Source organism: Phyllostomus discolor, chromosome 8, assembly GCF_004126475.2.
Source record: "Phyllostomus discolor isolate MPI-MPIP mPhyDis1 chromosome 8, mPhyDis1.pri.v3, whole genome shotgun sequence".
Lineage (NCBI taxonomy): Eukaryota > Metazoa > Chordata > Mammalia > Chiroptera > Phyllostomidae > Phyllostomus > Phyllostomus discolor.
In genome coordinates, this window is record NC_040910.2 from 103,459,496 (window position 1) to 103,478,791 (window position 19,296).

Genomic DNA, 19,296 nt, shown 5'->3' on the forward strand with positions numbered 1-19,296 from the left:
GTTCATGACCTGGCTCTGACCTCCCAGGCTGTGAGACTTCTGAGGCAGCTGCTCAGCCTGGAGCCCAGCCCTTCCCCTCTCTCAGACGCACGAGGACATGGAACACGGATGTCCTTCCTCTGTGAGGCCCCAGCCTGGTTCCTGGAATGCAGAACTCAGCTCATGAAGCAGTAGCTGCTGCTGGCGAGCGCGCCCCCCCGGGGAGGGCTTCAGAACTCCACCTGCCGGAGCGGCGGGCAGGGCACATCCAGGAGTCCCTGCCACCTGCTCAGGGCCGGGGTGGCTGCTCGGACAGGAAGACCCCCTCTGCTGCTGTGTCTGTCCTAGATAAACTCGTCAGCAGTCCTCTGTGGCCGCCTGCATGCCGGCATCTCCAGATTCGCCTTGGAACGTGGGTGGCCTACGCACCCCGCTTGCGCACCGACCACCCTCCCGCGGCGGCGTACCCTTGAGATGGTTTTCGAGACCTCTGCCTACCCAGGGGTCTCTCCCCACCCCCGCCATGGAGGGCACAGACTGAGCGCAGATGGAACAGGTAAGTTTTATTTGGACTTTCAACTTGTTCAGGGGGCGCAGGGGCCCCCACCTCCCCTCCGCACTCCCCCTTCCCCATCTCCCCTCCTTGGGGGGACATTCAAGGTACAATGCCCCGTGTCTCCGGAGTCCTTGGCCCCTTCCCCACCTGATACACCCCTTCGCTCCTCTGCGCTGAGGAGGCGGCGTGTGAGGAGGCGGGGGGCCTGGAAGAGTTGGATCAGAATGGTGCATGCACTGACAGTAGCGCCCACTGCCGCCGGCCCGCCCGGCTGGGGGCCAGGAGAGGCTGGCAGTGGGGGGAGGGGTGGATTCATCGTGGGTGGCAGGCTCTTGCTGTAGGAAGCTCCCCACCTCAGCCCCCGGACCCCCTGGCCTCCTGCTTACCCATCCTTCTGAGGGTACGACTCTGAGGTAGATTTCACAGAGGGAATGTGGGTCGCTGGGGTGTGGGAAAGGGGTTAGCTCTTTTGAATTTGCTCTCCACAGCACCCTGGGCCCACCCTCAGGCTCTGGCCTGGGACGCAGGGCTGATGACACCCACCCAGCTAACAGCGGCTGAGTTGCACGCAGGCTGCAGTGCACCTGTTGGTGTCAGGAGCTCTGGCGGGGCCAGAGGGGAGGGGAGCGACTGCCATGACAATCTGTGCCTCGGTGCCGGAGGGGGGGTCCAGGGGGGCGGCACGGGCCTAGAAGGTTGGCACAGAGCATCCCCTGGCCTGAGGGTCATGGTGCAGGGACCCCCGGCCCACAGGGCAGCCTCTTTAGGCTATACCCTCCCAGCCCTCCAGGGCCCCCCCTCCTCTCCCACCCTCCCTGTTCCCCAGGGCGGGCAGAGGGGGAGAACTGGGCTGGCCTGCAGAAAATGGCAAGAACCAAGGTGTCTCCTTCCCCCAGCGGCAGCCCGTGCCACAAGCCCCGAGCCAGCCACGGGCTGGAGGAACTGGCACTGGTGTGCAGGGCGGGCTCTGGAACCCACAGGGAAATGCTCCTTGGGCAGGGCCCGGCCTGAGAAAGACGGATGTCTGGGGAGGGGGAGGGGCTGGGGGGGCTCCTGGAGTCCTCTGATACCCTCCCTCTACCCCAGGCCCAAGCACTAGACACCCCCTTGGATCCAACCGTGTTTGAGAACAGAAAGGCAGAGGGAGAGGCTGGGTGAGGCGCCCCCTCCCCCGTTCCCAGCCCTGATCCCCCCTCTCCTGTTGGAAGCCAGGGAGCTGGGGAGAGCCTCGGCCGGCCTCCCGGGAAGAGCCAGGGCTGAGCGGCGCCCAGGCCGGGGAAGACAGCACACGCGTTGACTCGTCGACTCGGCAGCTAGTGGAGGTCTCTGGGGGTCGCAAGGGGCAGGGCCCCCCCACGAGATTCATGCAGCATTCAAGGTGAGTGAGTGCTTGGGGGTGATGGGAGAGGGCAGAGAGACAGCCAGTGGGTGGGAGAGGCACCCTAGATCTTGCTGTTCTCCAGGTGGGAGTCAATGTGTTTGATGAGGGCGTCATCCGGGTACCCGACAGGGAAGCCGAGCTGGCAGAGGGGGCAGCTGCGGATGTCAGAGCCCACTGTCTCCATCAGCAGCTGTGGGGAGAGACGGAAGTCACTTACGGTCCCCAGCCCTCCCTCGTGGTCCCCATGTCCCAGCCTGCTTTTCCCTGGGACCCAGGGCAGGGGGGGCTGCAGCATGCAGAAGGGTTCTGGGTGCCGTTTATCCAGTACCAAGCCCCTCCCCCTGGCCCCGCCCACACTCCACTCCCCAGCCGGGGGCAGAGGGGCCACAGGAGGGGAGCAGAAGGAAGCGTGCACGCTCCGCCTGCCGGGACGTCTGCGGTACCGAGGAAGGCCAGGACCCAGACTGCCACCCACCCCTGACCCCCGGAGGGAACTAAGCGCTGCCAGGTAACTCAAAGCAACGGATAATCCCAAACAATGTACAACCTAAAAATAATCTTCTTTCTGCCTTTGGAACATATTTTGGTCCTTCCAGGTGACAAGGGCTGGATCTGACATTCAGGAGACTCATTATTTCGGTGAAACGATAGAGCCCTGAGACAGGGCTGTCTCCGAGACAGACCGAAAAGAGCAGAGGCCCTGAGGCCCGGCGGAGGGAAGCGGACAGGCAGGCCTGTCCCCCTGCCGCCCGCGACCCCCAGGATCCCGTGGCCTCCTCACCAACGTAAGAGCGGATGCTGGCTACCGGGTGCCCCAGTGGGGCCCTGTGCAGAGGGCTGTGGGCCTACGGCCTCCCTCTCGAGAACCCTCGAATGGAATCACAGAATGTAATCCTCGCCCTCGCTATGCAGATGAGGAAACTCAGGATCTGGGAGGAAAAGTAGCTTGTCCGAACCCTGGTGGCTACTAAGTGGTGGAGTCTGGAAGTCAAAGCCGGAACCGCGGTTCCCACAACTAGGCGGTAACCCGAGCCCTGAACGAGTTTTGCTGGCGCACAGGGACCTCTGCTGCCTGCGCCCCAGGGAAGCCAGGGGGCGGGGCCAAAGGAAGGGACCTCAGCCCATCAGGTGTGAAGCGAGGGTGGGGCTGTCAGGTCCCTGTCACCCACGTGGGTGCCCCACTCACGTTGATGGACGGCCAGGACTGTGCGTGCTCGGCGTGGGCATAGGCCGTGGCTGCGGGTGACTCGGGGATGGGGAAGCCGGCGCAGAACGAGGCGCAGCGTATGGTGCCCGCCTCGGGGCTGGATGGGCTGGGGGGCACGGACCACTCCTCTTCCTCCGACGGCTGCTTCTCGAAGCGCAGGCGGATGCCCTCGAAGGCGCGCCGTGGACTGAGCGGCCTGCCAGGGCCGTAGAGCTCCGCGGCGCCATAGGCCCGTGGCTTGGGCAGCGTGGCTGCCTCGGCCTGCAGCCAGGACGGAGAGGCGCTCGCGTAGCCCTCGGCCAGCTCCGAGTAGCTGCGCCGGCCCTGGAAGCCAGCCTTCGCGTGGTGGCTGGTCGGCTTGGCGTAGGCGCGCTCCGCCAGCGACCTCTCCCCTGGCGGTGGGAGGGGCGGCGGAGGCCGGGGCTGCGGGGCCGGGCAGGCTGGGGGCCCCGGGGACCGGCGCTGAGGGCTGGGGGACTGGCACGATGGCGGCGGCACCGGTGATCGGCGCTGCGGGACGGGCGACGGGCAGGAGGGCGAGGCGGGCGAGCGGCGCTGCTGGGGCGAGGGGCACGGGGGCCCAGGGGAACGGCGCTGGGGGACCGGGGACTGGCACGGGGGACAGGGGGGCGCTGCTCGGGCAGGCGGGGACGGCGAGGGGCACTGGGGGGCCGGAGAGTGGCGCTGTGACAAAGGTGAGTGCCTCTGGCCTGGAAGAGAAGCAGGACCAGGTCACGGGACCGTGAAAAAGGCTCAGGCAGGGGGAAAGGAAACAGAGGGTGGCCCCGGGGACACAGGACGGTAGCCGCAGCTCCCCAACCTCGGGGCCCAGCCCGGGCGCCCCTGCCCGGCCCCATCTCACCGCTGCTCCTGGCCTGCTCCTGCAGCAGGGTCCTCAGGATTCTCCCCTGCAGGGAACTCAGCTCCCTGAGCCGGCCCAGCTCCTCTGTCAGCTCCGTGTAAGCCAGCGCCAAATTCACCCTGCGGGACACCCCAGTTCCCCCAGGTTATGGTTCGATCCTGCCCATCCCCCCAGCCTGCCCTGGTCCTGAGGTCAGAGGGCAGGGAGCGGGGAAGAGAAGGGAAGGGGGGTTACTGCCACAGCAACCGAGCAAGAGCTGGGTCTGCCCCAGCCCCCAGCCCCCTCCTCCCCTCCAGGGCCCTCCCACTCCGACCGAGGAACTCCTCTTGGGCTTTAAGGTCTACCTTCAATGCCACTTCTTCCAGGGAGACTCCCTCTCCTCCCAGGGAATGGTACCGAGGGCTAGGGCAGTGGTTCTCAGACTCCGGGCTGATAAACTTGAACCCAAGTCTGCTCAGCTCCAGGTCCAACGCCCTCGCTTCCATCTCAGAGCAGCCTCTGAGCTCCTGCCAGCCTTGTGAGTCTCAGGAGCTCCTGGACAGGGGCCCTGGACGCAGAGATCTCTGGGAACAGTCACTACACCCTGCACGCCTCCAGGGGGCGCCACTCGCAGTGGACACGTATCCAAGGTTGCCTTGCTCTGGGACTGCACCGGGAACCCCTCGAAGGTGGAGACCATATCGCCACCTTCATTTTGTCCAGGACCTGTCACCCACTAGATGTTCAGGAGGCGAATAATGAATTCAGCCTCTCCAGCCATTTTTCTTTCTTTTTCTCTCTCTTCCCCAGCTTCCTGCTCAGGGAGAGACTCTGAACTTGGCAGAGATTTCACCTACTTCCTTTCCTCTTTCTTTCTCGTTAGGCCTCTCTGACCCAGAACCTCTGAAGGTTCTCTCTCTCACTCAGGGCGGCCCCTCCCCTACAGCCCCCCCCAACCTGTTCACACCCGGAGAGTTCACACCTTCCTGACCTCACCTGAGGCTCTGCCTTGGCCTGGGGTCACTGCCTCCTGTTCTGGGCTTGGACAGAGCCCGGAGGCAGGGGTTTGGTTTTCTGCCTCCCCGAGTCCGAGGGGCTCCGGCACTTTGTGAAGACTGGGGGCGGGGGGTGGGGGGGGAGCGGCAGGCAGAGGCTTGGCCTCTCCAGGCAGGTCTCCACACGGGAGCTGTGGGGGGCCCTAAGCAGGGGCAAGGTGGGGAGGTCTCCAGACCCTGAGGGCCCGGGCCCCCGTCCCGTGGTAATGGACTTGTGAGAGAGGATGTACGTGGATGGGGGGAGTGAAGGTAGGCGTGAGGCCACCGGTGTGATGCGGCTTGGTGTGAGAGTGAGTGTGTGTGTGTGAGTGTGTGAGCGCGCGCGTGTGTCTGACCCCAGAGGAGCAGAGGGGAAGTCCTGAGGTTAGGGCTTCAGAGGGCAGGAAAAGCCTAGGTGCGGGGGGCAGATGCCTTAGTGCCCTGGCTCCCACTCTGCACTCGCTGGCCGGCTCTCTTACTGATCCTGGGGCAGAGCTGGGGCGGGGGTGGGGGGGGGACAACGGCCCCTCCCACAACAAAACTATTTTTAACCCACCGGGGCCAGAGCAAACCTACTGCCAACAGGCTGGGCTTCTGGGAGACGAGCCCACTTCTCAGGGAAGGAGAGCACCCACCACTAGCCCCCCTGACGCCGGGGGGCCGGGGGCCCCGAGGAGAGCCGGGGGGGGCGGGGGCGGACGGAAAGGAAGGGCTCTTCGGGAAGCCTCGCTGAGGGGCTGCAGCCACAGTCCCGTCACCCCTCAGCCCCCGTGTCTGCGAGGTGTGTCCTGTGTCCTCCCACACTCATCTTATGGGCCTGAGGGGGGAAATGCCACCTCCCCGCTCAGACTGGAGGGCCAGTCTCTCTGTCCTATATCAAACTGGGGCCTCCCCAGTGGACGGCTACCCGCTTCAGACCTCAGACCTGGGACAATTTAGGGGCAGGATCTGTCTCTCTCCCATCAGACGGGGTGGGGGAGGGGGCTTTCGAAGAATTGTGCCAGCCCCTCCGTGGAGGGGACAGAGGGCTCTGGGCGGGGCGGTGATACGGGGTGCCCTCCTCCGACCGAGCAGCCACACTCTCTGCCCCTCCGCAGCCACTGCGGTATTTCAGGCGACAGATGCAGGTTGCTGCCTTCACACCCCGCCTCGCCTCGGAGATCTCGCCTGCCACGCTCAGTTCCCAGGCCCCTGTCGCTCCCCTGCTTGCCTCCCTCCCCTTTCAGGAGCTGGCCCAGTCCCCACAGCCAGGCTCCAGCTCCGGGGCTCCCTCCTCACAACAAAACAGGCGGAGCAGCAGGAAATGGGTGGCCGTGGCCCAGAATGCCCAGCCCCTCACACAGCTCTGACCTGGGTGCCTGGGGCGGGTGGGGATTGTCCTGCTGGAACCCCAGGCAGCCCTCACAGAGACCTCTGAGACCTGGCCAGGTGGTGGGACCCAACCTCCTGGTGCCCCATGACCCTTTGGGATCTCCCCCTTCCTTAATTGGGTGTCTCTCCCTACCTCATTCAAGGTGCGCAGGCCCCGGCTGCGAAATGCGAAATTCGCTAACGACCTGAATGACTCACATTAGAACACACTGCCAATTCAGTGGAAAAAATCTCCACTTCACAGCACAACCAAGAGTCGCACACGTGCACCTGAGTGCGCGTTCCGTTTCCTGGCTTCCTGGCCCACACCTGAGCGCTATTTTCCACTATCGAGACTGCTCAGGAAGGACGGGTCAGGTGCACGGCCGCAGCTGGCTGTGTTTGGGTGCTTCCTGATTGCTTAAACTATGTGGGGGAGCTCTGAGTCTCTCAGAACCGGCGAGGGACCCAGGGAGAAAAGCATCACAAATCATCTGTAGAAGCGCTCATCACGGGCCAGGCATCGTGCTGTGAACTTCACTTAATACTCACAACAACCCCACAGTGTTGCCACTATTATCTCCATATGACAGGTGAGAAAACGGAGGTTTCTGGAGCTTAACTTCTTGGCCAAAGTCAGAAAGCCTAGTCCTAAGGAATCACTGCAATGGGAGCTCCAAAAAAGCGACCGACCTCACAGCTACAGCCTGCCCGCTAAAAGCACCCACGCCCTGGCTGGCGTCGCTCAGTGGATTGAGCTCGGACTGCAAACCAAAGCATCGCAGGTTCGATTCCCAGTCAGGGAACATGCCTGGGTTGCAGGCCGGGTCCCCAGTGGGGGCCACATGAGAGGCAACCACACATTGATGTTTCTCTCTCTCTTTCTCCCTCCCTTCCCCTCTATAAAAATTAAAAAAAAAAAAGCACCCACAAAGTCGGGGGGAGGAGAGACGGGAAGGCAGCAGAAGGAAAAGAGGAGGAGGACGAAGAGACTGGGAACCACCAAAGCGGCCCGGCGGCCCAGATTGCCACCACCCCTGCCCTGGGAAGGCGCTAGACACATGTGGAAGCGGAAGGTCGGCACTGGGAAGAGGCTGGCCAAGGTCACAGAGCGGCAGTGACACAGAGCAAGGACGCGAACATGCTCTTGGCACCTGGGCCCGCCGAGCTGGCACCCTCGGAGGAGCTGGAGTGCGAACGGCAGGGCTGGCAGGAAGGGGGGCGCCCTCTGCTGTGGCTCTTTCCACCCTTCCCGGACTTATCCTCTCCCTCGTTCTGTCCACGAGTGATTCGGGGATCTCAAAATTCATCTGGAAATTAAAACCTTCACCGTTCTCGATAAAGCTACTGAGGTGACAAAGGTCCCAGACCTGAGTGTCCTCCTCTCTAACAGGCCTCTTTCTGCCCCAGACCAGCTGGGAGACACCCAGGCTTCTGAGTGCAGAGTCCTCCCCAGGGAAGCTCTCTGCACGCCCCGTGCTGCGCCGTGCCGAGCCATGCCGCGCTGGGGCAGCAGTGAGCCTGCGGTGGGGCTGGAATTCAGGCCAGCGGTGGGTCATGGATCAGGACGAGGGTGGGCTCGAGGTCAGGGTTAAGGCTGGGGTCAGGGTCAGATTAGGGCTGGCATTGACAGTTCACTTTCGGTCAGGATTGTGGACAGAGAGAGGGGTAGGGATGAGGGACAGAGTCGGAGTCAGGAACGGGTTCTGTATTAGGGTTAGGATCGGGGTCAGGATAGCGCTGGCCATGTGGTCAGAGTCAGCAACCGACTCAGAACCAGGAGGGACACAGGAATCCAGCATTCCCAGCCCCTCCATCCGTGCCCAGGGCGGCCCTCAGCCGCCCCCAGCCACCTCGCCCCTGTGGGTGAATTCAAGGACCAAACTTTCCACCACCCACAGGCACACCCTGCATGACTCTTCCCACCCGACCCTCAGGGAGGGGACCGCAGGCACCAGGCCGTGGAGCGGACTTGAGGTTGCGGGCCAGGGGGGAGGAGGAAGTCGCTCTGCAACAACCCAGTGCTCCACCACTTCCTTTCAAGCGCCTTGAGCCCCTTCACGCTCCTCGACCAGCTATGACTTGCGGTCCGCAGAGCCGGGCCCTTCAAAGCAGCCCTGCCGCGCTTCCAGCGCGGCCAGATGTTCCTGGGTCCAGACAGCCGGCCCCGTGCAACCAAACCGGGCAGCGCGCAGCTCGCGGAGAGGCTGGGGACCAGGGTCCCCAGGGGAGTGAGGGGGCCGCACATCCCAGTTGGCCCAGGACTGCCCAGGTTCACACTAGGTGCCCCGGCGTAATTATTAATAGTGCTCCCTTTCACTTTCAAAGTGATCAGGTTTGATCAACAAATCTGTATTAGGGCCTCCCACCTGAAGGAGAATCTGAGCCAGAAAAACCGCCCCATGTGCTCAGGACCTGCTTGCTGTCTGCATCCAACCGCTCTGATTACTTAACGTCTGGGTGCCTCGGCGTGCTGGGCTGTAAGAGAGGGCGACGCCTTCATCGCATTGTCTTTTTGTCTTTGTTCCGTGAGAACTGAATGAGATTGTGCAGGTGAACTGCCCGGGCGGGCGTAGTGGTGTCTGGGGAGGGGGAAGGGCCGGGGGAGGGTCTGGGAGACAGGAGGGGAAGGGGAAACCATTTGCCCCCTTTTTTGGAGATGCCAGCTCAGTGACTTTGCTCGAAAACCGAGGGGAGGATGTGGAGTTTCCCATGGAGGGAGAGATGCGGTAAGAGCCGCTCTCTGCCTTCCTGGCAGGGAAATGGCCAGAGACCGGTTCAAAGCCACCCAATCCCTCAGACCACAATGAGGTGGGAGCGGTGGGCCTCCACTGCAGAGCCCCTCCCCACCCACGGGGAGCTCCCGAGGCTGCGAGTGCTCAGGGGTTAATTCCTGTGCGCTGCTGCTGGGTGCCCGGGCTGAAGGAGACTCGAGAGAAAGGAAGTAGGGAGGGTGAGAAGCGTGAAGGGGGAGGCCTTGGGCCGGCTGCTTCTGGGGCATGAGGCTCAGCTCAGGGTACATGGGGGTCTCCGACTTCCGTCCTGACCCACCCCACACTGCCCTTGACCTCTGTGCAGAGTTTCCATCCTCTCTCTCTGAGTTCACACTTCTCCCCCACCACTAACCGCAGCCCACGCAGAGGCTTGTGGGCGGAGAGAGGGGTGTGGGGGGTGGGCGGAAAAGGGCCCAGGCTGCAACACTGAGCCCCCCACGTTGGGAAAAAAGAAAGACCTATAGCTGTCCCCCTCGTTACTTAGACTGAGCCCCATGTCTTCTGGTGGACCCCCCACGGGTGAGCTCCCCCATTCACTGAGCCCTCATTCCCCTCACTGAGTCCTGCCCACTCAGAGCCCTCAGACCCCCGAAGGAGCCCCCCTCTCCGCAATTTCCCCTCCACCCTCAGCACTGGCCACACCCTCTGAAAGGCGTCTGCAATGCATCCAGAGCGAAGGGGGCTGTGGGTTCTGCACCTCCCACCTCCGCTGGGACCCTCCGGGGGTCCTTACCTCCCTGTTCATCTTCTAGAGCAGAGTGGTTTCCACTCCCGCCTCCCCCCTCGTCACTGCCTTTGGACCCCGAGTGACCCCCTGCAGCTCCTCCTCTGGGGCAGTTTGTTCCCCTGGTCGTGGGCCACCACGGGGCGAACCAAAGGGTAGGGACATCTTGCCCGGGGGCCAGACCTGGAGAGTGGCAGTCCGGTCCGGTCTGGTCTGGTCTGGTCTCGGTGCCCATTAACACTGATGACCAGAGCTCGCAGGCCTCGGGCTGGGGTGGGAGGAACCGGGACACCTTGGGGCTGGGGCTGCACCCCAAGTCTTAGCACGGGCCGGGCTTATGCCTGGAGAACTAACGGAGTTGGAAGCCATGGGGGGAGGGGCCATTTCAACCCCCAGGACTCCCGCAGCGCAGCTGACTGCCCTGGCCACGTCCCAACTGAGGACAAGCGGGAACCTTTCGGGGGACACAGGAGATTCCCGCACGGGGGTAGGCTAATCGCAGAAATTTCCGTGGCCTCCTCTTTAGCTTTGGCACACCCACCTGGATAGTCCAGCCCTTGCATTTCTCTTCTGGGTAAACCCACAGGTAAAACTCCCACTAGCCCGGGGGTCAGTCAGGAGTAGAGAGAAGGGGGTGGGGTGGGGGAAGCAAGCTGCCTGCAGGTGACTGAGGCCTCCCTGCTCAGGTGGGAGGCCAGGGGAGCGAGCGCGGGGAGGCGGACTATTACCAAAAGGAGCTGAGTTTATAAGAAAATAAAACTACCGGGGGAGTGAGGATTTCCTCTGAGAATTAACTCTTGCCAAGCTGGGGCTGTCCGGAGATACTCAACCTGAGAGGGTGAGACCAGGCGGGCAGGGCCTGGCTGGCTCCAGGGGCACAGGTCCAGGAGGCCCCAGGCCGAGTCTGAACCACTGGGGTGGTGGGGAGGAGCCCCGCAGGGGGTAAGGGAGGAAGACCAGCTCACCCCTATGGCCCAGGGGGTTGGGGGAGGCAGGTGCCTTGGGAGGGGAGGGGAGGGGAGGGGAAAGCTGCTCTTCTGGCCAGAGCTGCAGAATGGAGGGTCTGACTTCCAAAAGCACCTTCTGGGAGGGGTTCTCTTCCACCCACTCACAGGCCCCGCCCCTTGGGATCCACCACCTGTCCTCTGCCCGCACCCCCGGTCACCTTCCTCTCACGTCTCTCGGCAATGACTGAGCCCTGAGCCCGTGAGGAAAACCTGGGGCCAGAGAAGCGAAGTCCGACTGTAAAGCACCGTCACTCAGGACCCCAGCATCCCTGCACTCAAAGCCTGCCTGTTCCCACTCCAGCCCAGCCACAACCCCTGCCTCACTCGGGGGTCAGCCACCCGGGGGGAGTCTTCACCACCAGTCTTCGAGGAGGGCCTGGACTTGGTGACATGTAAAGTGTGACTTTTGGGGCAAGGTTCTAGAGTGTGTATGCGCACGTGTGTGTTCTGGGTCTGGGCACACAGAGGAGGATGGGCCCTGAGCCCCGGCCGCAAGCCAGGGTGGTGGACCGTCCCCACCCAGGCCGCCCCCACCCAGGCCCGCAGTGCCCAGCAGCAGCTTAGCTAAGGGGTCCCGCCCACCAGCCCCACAAGCTGCGTTCTCACCCCCCAGCTATCAGAGCCCCACCCAGGCCCTCAGCCCCGGGTGCACAGGGAGGTGAGGAGTGTCCTCAACTGGCCCGAAGCTGGGAGGAAGGGGAGGAGGACGAGGAGCTGCCACTCCTCCCTGGGCCTCAGTCTTCCCCTCCAGCGAAAGTAGGGAGCCTGTGCCACACGCCCCATCTCAGGGGAGAGGGCTGAGGCGGAAGGAGGCTTGCGCCCTATTTCTCAGAAAGTGGGAGAGGATGAGCTCGTCGCGGATGTGAAAGGCGTCAGGCTCCCTGCCGCTAGCCCTCTCCTAGCCCTCTCCCTCCCTGCGTGGGGCTGCGCTGCCCCAGAAGCTCCCGTCATTAGGCTCCCCGCTGACAGAGCTCCCTCCCTACCTCCTGCTTCCCCTCCTTCCTGGCAGGACTCCCAAGGACCCCCAGCAGGGTACGTTCTAATTCCCCTCAAGGAAGTCTCTCCAACCCGAAGCCTCAGCTTTCTCTCCCCTGAGACAGATGAGGCACCACAAATCCTGAAAGAGGCCACCTCCTTCCTCCTTGTGTGTGTGTGGGGGGGGGGAGGGTGAATCCAACTGCCTGGGCCTTGTTACTGGGACAGAACGCTCGGCCCCAGAGAGGCCCCCAAACTCACCAGGGGCACAGAACATAGCAGCAAAGTCCCTGAGGAAGTCTCTCTCAACCCCTGGCTCCTTCAGAAGACACAGGCTTGGGTACCAGAGGAAAGCAAAGGGAACCTCCCAGAACCTGCACAGCCCCAGGACCTCGCCTCCTTCCTGTGGAGGATGCAGAGGCACACAAGCCACCCAAACCCCACAGCTCTGATGGCTTGGAAGAGAGGGCCCCCAAACAACACCAGGGGGAGGAGTCCATCAAGCAGGGGCCTGGGAAACACCACGCCTGGGGTATAAAGGTTAAGAGGGAGAGGATTAGCCCTGGCTGGGGTAGCTCAGTGGATTGAGTGCCGGCCTGCAAACCAAACGGTTGCAGTTCAATTCCCAGTCAGGGCACATGCCTGGGTTGCAGGCCAGGTCCCCAGCAGGGGGTGCATGAGAGGCAACCACACATTGATGTTTCTCTCTCTTCTACCCTTCTTCTCTCTCTAAAAATAAATAAATAAGCTCTTTAAAAAAAAGGAGGGAAAGGATTACAGATGTGACTTACTGGTCATCTCCAACTCTTTTGACCCATGCCATCTCCCGCTCCGACTGGTTGGAGGCCAGGTCCTGAGGGAGAAGATGGAGAGGTCAGATGCCAACCTCATTTGGCCTGCACTCCCATTCTCAACCATTCCCAAGGCCCGGCTGCACCCAGTGAACCAGTCTCAGACCTCTAGATGCTATTTCCAGCTGCCCCCAGACCCCCACAGAGCTGTGGGGGTGCCAGAGCAAGAGCCGGGGTCCATACCCTGCTGTCACTTACCTGGGCCCGGGTCTCCTGCAACTGCTTCAGCTCCCCCTGTAGCCGCTCACACTCGGCTTGGAGCTGTTCCTCCCGAAGCTGAGCCCCCCGGGCTTCTCCCTGGGCAGCCTCCAGAGCCTCCTCCAGGCGCCTGCGCTCCAGCTCACTCACACTCAGCGGCGTGGGGCCCGGCCAGCCTGCTGGCCGGGGAGAGGACAATGTCAGGCTGAGTGCAGCTGCTGGGCACCTCCACTGACTCCAGGATCAGCACAAAGTGAAAGAGGTGAGGACTGCAGCGTGGGGGACTCCAGCGAGACAGCTGGAGGGCAGACACCCCGGGATGAAAGAGACCTCTACTGGGGGCAGTGAGGAAGGAAGAGTTAAGTTGCTTTTTCTAATCTTCCTGGAGGCCAGGGAATTGTAAGATGGCCTCTTGAAGGGCTTCCCTGGCCAGACTCAAGTCTCTGAGCATCCTCAGGAGCCTCTCCTAATTACAACCTAAGATAGTCTGGGGACTCTGGGTTGGGGTGCCCTCTGCTGGCACCTATGAGGATTGCATGGGGGTAGCCAGGGTTGCAGGAGTTGAGCAGATGTCAGCAGCAGAAATTGGGGTAATAGTGGATGAAGTGAGCGAACAGGTGGTAGAGAAATTCAGAGCATTATTATGGGGTGTTGACTACCTATGTCTAAAGGTGGGGAAGTGGGAGTTTGCCTTGGGAAGTTTGGGGTGCGGAAAGCGGGGGTCACCGAGGTCTCACCGTGACCTGAGCCAGATCCCCCTCTCAGAGCCAAGTAGTGCAGGTCCAGATCGGCACAGGGTGGGGCCGAGGCAGGCGGGGGGCTCAGGCTGGAGAAGGCGGTGTCCCTGAGGCCTTGCTGCTGCTGCCGCAGCTGCTGCTCCAAACCACAGATCTGCCGCAGGTGGGTCTCCACCAGGGCCCGCTGTGTGGGGAGACAAAGAAGTGAGAGTCTGCACAGGCCCGGGGTGCCCCTGTACCCCCCCAAATCTAGCACTTTGCCTCATCTGAATAGCCATCACCCCCAAACTGAGCAAACAATAGCCCCAGGTCACGCATCCTAACTGCACCCTCCAAGTGGCCACGAGTTCGAGGTCTCCTCTCCCAGCAACTGCAATGCAGATGTTTCTGGCTACTGCCCCTTGCAAGGGCAGAGTTAATGCCTCTTCCATGTCACTAACACACAGGGTCACTTACAAGAACCCGGTCTACACACTGCCTCAGGAGCATCTCCATACATGACAACCACTCTGCCTTCATCTACCTCATCTCTACACAGGGATAACCGCGCCTTCCGCTTAGGGCTGTTACAAGATGGAAATGAGTAACTGTATCTAAAGAGATAAGAATGGTGCCTGGCACACAGCAAGCACCACGTAAGTGTTTTTGATTATTAAAGCAGAGCATTTTCACACGAATGCCCACAACAGCTCAGCGAAGTTATTTGCCCCAGTTTTCAGAAGAGGAATGGAGGCTAAGTGACCTGACCCAGGTGACAGCAAGGAGTCAGCAGAGACCATGTCTCCTGATTCTGAGGCCCTCCCGCTTGCTCCCATGCACGGCCACGCCTTGACCCAGAATCACACACACGTGCCCAGACCCATCCCAGCAGCCACCGACACTGCTGCTCACCTTTGCCCTCACCTGCGAAGCCTGCTGGGAGCAGCGCTGCAGGCATAGGGTGGACCCAGCAGGAGACCCAAACGTACACAGAGACACATGTTCTACAGGGCCACTCACAAAGTCACCTCCTGTCACTGCATATTCAGGACGTAGTCACTCACAACCTATTCGACACACAGCCCCACTCGCCAAGAGTCCCCATATGGGGACTCAGACACACAGGAGCACAGCAGGGTGTACTCCACAGCACACACACAGGGCGACACGCAACCCGGGTCACACTCTCCAGCACCCAGCTCCCTGGGCCTCACCATCTCCCCCAGCTCTGTCTCCAGGTCACTCTTCTCCACGCAGAGTTTCTCGTAAGCCTGGATCATCTCCCCGAGCTGTTCTTCCTGTTCTTTATTCTTCTGCAACTGGATGGGGCCCAGAGGGGTGGGATGCATGCCAGTCAAGCCCATCAAAGACTTGGGGGCTGAGCAGCTCCCTATGCCTTGCACCCCCACCCCCAATGCCTGGTAAAGGGGCAGGAGGAGCTGCAGCTAACTCTAGGGAGGATCGTGGCCACTCTGATCCAGGGGACAGAAGGCCAGAGGCTGGTGGGTAGGGGAGGTGTCAGAAATTGATTGGAGCAAGCTTAGAGAAGGCTGAGAGGCCTGCAAGGGGCTCACCTCATGCTGGAACTGGTTGAGCCGTTGCTGTAGGTTGACCTTCTCCACCTCCAGCAGGGAGCCATCCTTGATTTCATACAAAGAGAAGCCATGCTCCTCTCCAAAGTCACTGATCAGCGGATACTGTGGATGATGGGGCAGGCCCTCAGGAGAGCTGGTGCCTGGCTCTCTGCCCAGGCTTCAGTCTCGTTGTGCCCCCACTCTACAACCTGCCTCAGGGTCCCCCTTCTAGTGGGATCCACACATTCAAATTCCCATGGGCCTGTAGGCATCTCCCACTAACCAGATCTTTTTCAGATCCCATGTCTCGGCACTCCAAAGTGGATCCCTCCTGATCTCTTCCTAATTGGTGCTGAGCTCTCCAGAGTTTCCATCCAGAACAGCCACACCCCTCACAGGGGGCCTTCAAGTTTCAAGAGTCTGTACCCGGACCCCTCTTGGGGTCCCTGGAAACTCTGCTGAATCCCCAGTTCCTGCCACTCAGCAGCCTCCCTGCCGCCCCCCCGCCCCCACACACAGTCAGACCCCATCGTTTCCAGGTTCTGACCTTGATCTCATAGACTTTGAGGCGATGGCGGAGGGTGGCATTCTCCCTCTCCAGGCCCCCCAGCCGCTCCTTGATGTCTCCATAGGCTGTGATGAGGGCAAAGTGCGAGGCGGAGCACATGTCTTCCCCCAGCGAGGGGTCTCCGGGAGCGTCCAGCCACACCTCACTGGGGCCCAAGGCTTCCTGGGTCAGGATGCTGATATCATCCTCAAACATGGACTCCATGGCAAGGGCCTGGGCTGCGGCACCCCCTGGGCCTCCTGGGAGAACAGGAGACGATGGCCTGAAGCTTGTCCCCTGATACCCCTAGTCCTGGCCCGGGGGGCAGGGAGTGGGGGGTCTGTGACCAGCAGAAATGCAGCCTGGTCCTGCTCCACGGTCTCCCACAGCCCCTGCCCAGACTACCAAGCTCCATCTTCTCTGCATCCTTTAGGGGAAGGGGCTGGGACCAGGTGAAAGCTTGTGGGTGGAGGAGTGACAAGTTGGGACAAGTAAGCCAGGCTGGCAGCAGGGAAGGGCTCCTTTGGGAATCCGGTGGACAGGAGAGAGCTGCCTTCCCAGCACGCGGCCCAGCTGGGGGCCCGCCTCGACTCACTCCTCGGCCCCTTCTCCACCTCCGGCCTTACTTCCCCAAATACCTCTCATCCAAGCTCCTCATCCTAGGTCTCCGGCACCCCAGGCTCCCCACTAAGGAAGGCTCAGTGCTCCTGGGAGGGTCAGCCCTACCACTGTCAGCACATCCTCTGCTGGACCCCGCCCAGCTCCCCAGCTTCCTCCTGCCGGATCCCAGAGTTCAGGAAAAGGAAATGCCTCCCCCACTCACACTGGGGCTGTGGCAACCCTCCAGGCCCTCCTCACCCCTGACCTCAGACACACAGGAAAAGTCCACGCAGAGTGTCAGAGGGTGCACAGAGGGGAAGGGACCTCCCGGAGAGGGCCAGGGCCCAGGTGAAGAGGGCTGCCGAAGAATTCCCAAGGTCCCCCTGGGGGCCTGCACATAGAGACAAGGGGAGCTCCGGGAGGGGGCAGGAATGACTCAGGGCTCCTGAAAGAGTAGGCTCGGCGAGGGGGTGCGTGTGTACTTCTCCCGGCCCTGTTTATGAATGTGTCTGTGGTTGGCATGTGTGGGGGAATGTGTGTGTCTGTGAATGAGTGTAGGTGTGTCACAGTCAATGAGTGCCTTAGCGGGGCTGCGGGTGGGGGTCGGAATGGAGTTGGGAAGTGGCCGTGTGTGTTTTGTGTGTGCGTGGGTGCACGCGTGCGTGAGCGTGTGTGAAGGGTGGGCACGTTCGGGCCGCGGGTCACGTGAGGCACTATGGGAATGTCCGAGGTGTGTGCGCGCGCCGGAGCCCGTGTGTGCGTAGGACAGGGGGCTCCTGAGGTGTGAGTTGAGACAGTGGGGTCCGCGACCTCCCAAAGCCCGGCGGCAGAGCCTGGGTTGGAACGGGCGCAGGCCCGGCCCGGCTCCTGGCCCCTCCACCCGTTAAGTGACGGGGAAACGCGTGTGACCGGGTGGGTCTGAGTGAGGAATGTGTGCGCTCGTTTGTAGGGCTGGCCCCATCTTTAACCCCTTCCCCCCAGGCCCACCCCCTTGCCCCAGCTCCGCGGGCCAGCGGGCACCACACTCCCCTCACCCCCAGGCCCCCTGCCCGCCACCTCGGGCCCACCCCCACTAGCGGGGGCTCGGCCCCCTGGGCCGCCTCGACAGCTGTTCCCTTTCTCTGCCTTCTCCCCTCCGCTCGGCGGCCCCGAGTGAGCGCCACGGAGGGCGGATGGGGAAGGGGTGCCTTCTCGGGCCCGGACCCCTTCTGCGGCCCCTTTAAGAGCCGCCCTTTAAACCCCTTCAGCTCCGCCGACAGAAATTGTCGCCCCTCCCCTCTCGGAGGCTGAGACCACACAGCCCCCTCCCCCGCTGCTGGTCGGGCCCGGGCCCCCCGTCCCCGAGAGGGGGAAGGGGCTCCGGAGGCTGTGCGGCCTGAGGAGCAGCGGATCAGGGCCAAAGGGGAGGATGCGGGTGGCGGACGCCGGACCCTTCCGTTCCCCGCCAACCCGGGCCAACTGCCCGCCAACCTCCCGCCACCTTCTCCCGGGCCCCCTCACCGCGACCCCTGGAGGGGCTGGCCCCGGGCGCCGCTCCCCTCCCCCGCCCAGCCCCGCCGGGGACTCACAGCTGCCGCCGGTTCCTGCTCGTAATCGCAGCTTATCCCCTCCGCCTGCTCCCTCCCCAGACGGGCACCGGTGCCCCCACCCCCCTGGCACCGAGCTCTGCACTCGCCCTGTCGCCGCCGCCGGGTCTCTCCCCACCCCCCACCCCTCCCCCCAGCCCCCCTCCCTCCCTCCCGCCCGCCCCGCTCCTCCTCCTCCGCCGCCGCCGCCTCCTCCTCCTCTCCGGCTGCTCCGGGTTTCTCCAGCTGGGAAGGCGCCCGGGACCCCGCCGCTGCCACCACCACGTGGCGAGGGGCGGCCAGCCCCCGCGGTGCGGCCCGGCCTGGCAGCGCGCCCGGCGCCCACTGGCTCCCCGCCGCGCCGGACCCATGCTGGGCGCCCCCTCCCCGACGCCTCCCTAACGCAGTGTGGCGTGGCTGGCTTGGGGTGGAGTGTGTTGGGGGCCTCTGCGGACCGTGCCAGGGGTCAGGTGCCGGTTTGATATTTGCTTTGGGGCTGTACATTTTGGGGGGAAGTGAGGTTATTTATTTGGGGTTTTTTTTCGTCTTTGCTCTTTTGGGAAGGCAAATATTAGATCTACTCTTCGTTGCTCTTGGGCATTGCTCTGATAATAAATACACACCATCGAGTCCAGTCGGAGAGATGAAAATTAAACCAGGAGCTACTTCGGAAGAGAAAGTGAACTAAGGAGCTCAAAGGTTCAGTTAGAAAGGGGACAGCTTTCATCCCCCCCACACAGTCCCCTTCCCCCAACACACAGAAACGTCCACGGGCCAGCAAAATGAAGAAACGACAGATTTCACCCTTTCCACATGGAGTATTTGTGCACCTGCCAAACTGCCGAGCAGCAGATGCAAGTTTGCGGGGAGGGGGGGCGTTGTTTGCCACTTTCTCACTGTGTGACCTTGGGCAAGTTACTTAACTTCTCTGAATAAAGTTGGGGTAATTCCCAACCCATGCAACAACAGGGGAAGAATAGGGATTAGGGCCAAGCCTGCTGACACTGGAGGTGTTAATGGGTCGTCTTCACCAGCCTGGCCGCGGTAGGGAATGGTGGGGGAAGCTGGAGGGCTCTGGCTAAGTCCTGACAGCCAACCCTGGAGGCAGGGTATAGGCTGAGGAGGCTCAGCATTTAGCTGTGGAGCTTCCTACCTGGGAGAATTCAGGCTGCTGGGGACCTGAGTCTACCTTTCTGGCCCCTGGCAGGTGGGAGGATGAATCTGGAAGGGGGAGAGGAGGAAGGACAAGGTTTTCTTGCTGTGAGCTTTGAGAAGCAGCAGCAGCTGCTGCCATCTTGCCCCACTGTAGGGAGAAGATTGGACTGAGGGGTGAGATTCTCTCCCAGGAGAGCCAGCAGGGGCCTTGGACTCTTTCTCTTCAAAGAAAGGGATTCCCACTGTCTTCCTTCCTCCTCCT

General features: G+C 62.2%; 1 protein-coding gene across 4 annotated transcripts; it reads right to left on the reverse strand.

The window, feature by feature from the left end:
• Positions 1-523: 523 nt before the first annotated feature.
• Positions 524-19,093, reverse strand: TBKBP1 (TBK1 binding protein 1). 4 transcript variants are annotated; one of them, XM_036033835.1, is made up of 10 exons: positions 19,033-19,093; positions 15,715-15,974; positions 15,168-15,290; positions 14,808-14,912; positions 13,615-13,798; positions 12,878-13,056; positions 12,620-12,681; positions 3,986-4,104; positions 3,103-3,833; positions 524-2,106 (listed from the first exon to the last, which is right to left on the reverse strand). In XM_036033835.1, exons 2-10 carry the CDS (start codon positions 15,937-15,939, stop codon positions 1,978-1,980), a joined length of 1,857 nt encoding a protein of 618 aa, XP_035889728.1. In that variant the 5' UTR covers positions 15,940-15,974; positions 19,033-19,093; the 3' UTR covers positions 524-1,977. The 4 variants fall into 4 exon arrangements, with proteins under 4 accessions (XP_035889728.1, XP_028377728.1, XP_035889727.1 ...); XM_028521927.2 differs by lacking the exon at positions 19,033-19,093 and adding an exon at positions 17,883-18,021; XM_036033834.1 differs by lacking the exon at positions 19,033-19,093 and adding an exon at positions 16,353-17,284 and having other exon boundaries at positions 12,878-13,053.
• Between the last annotated feature and the right edge of the window lie 203 nt (positions 19,094-19,296).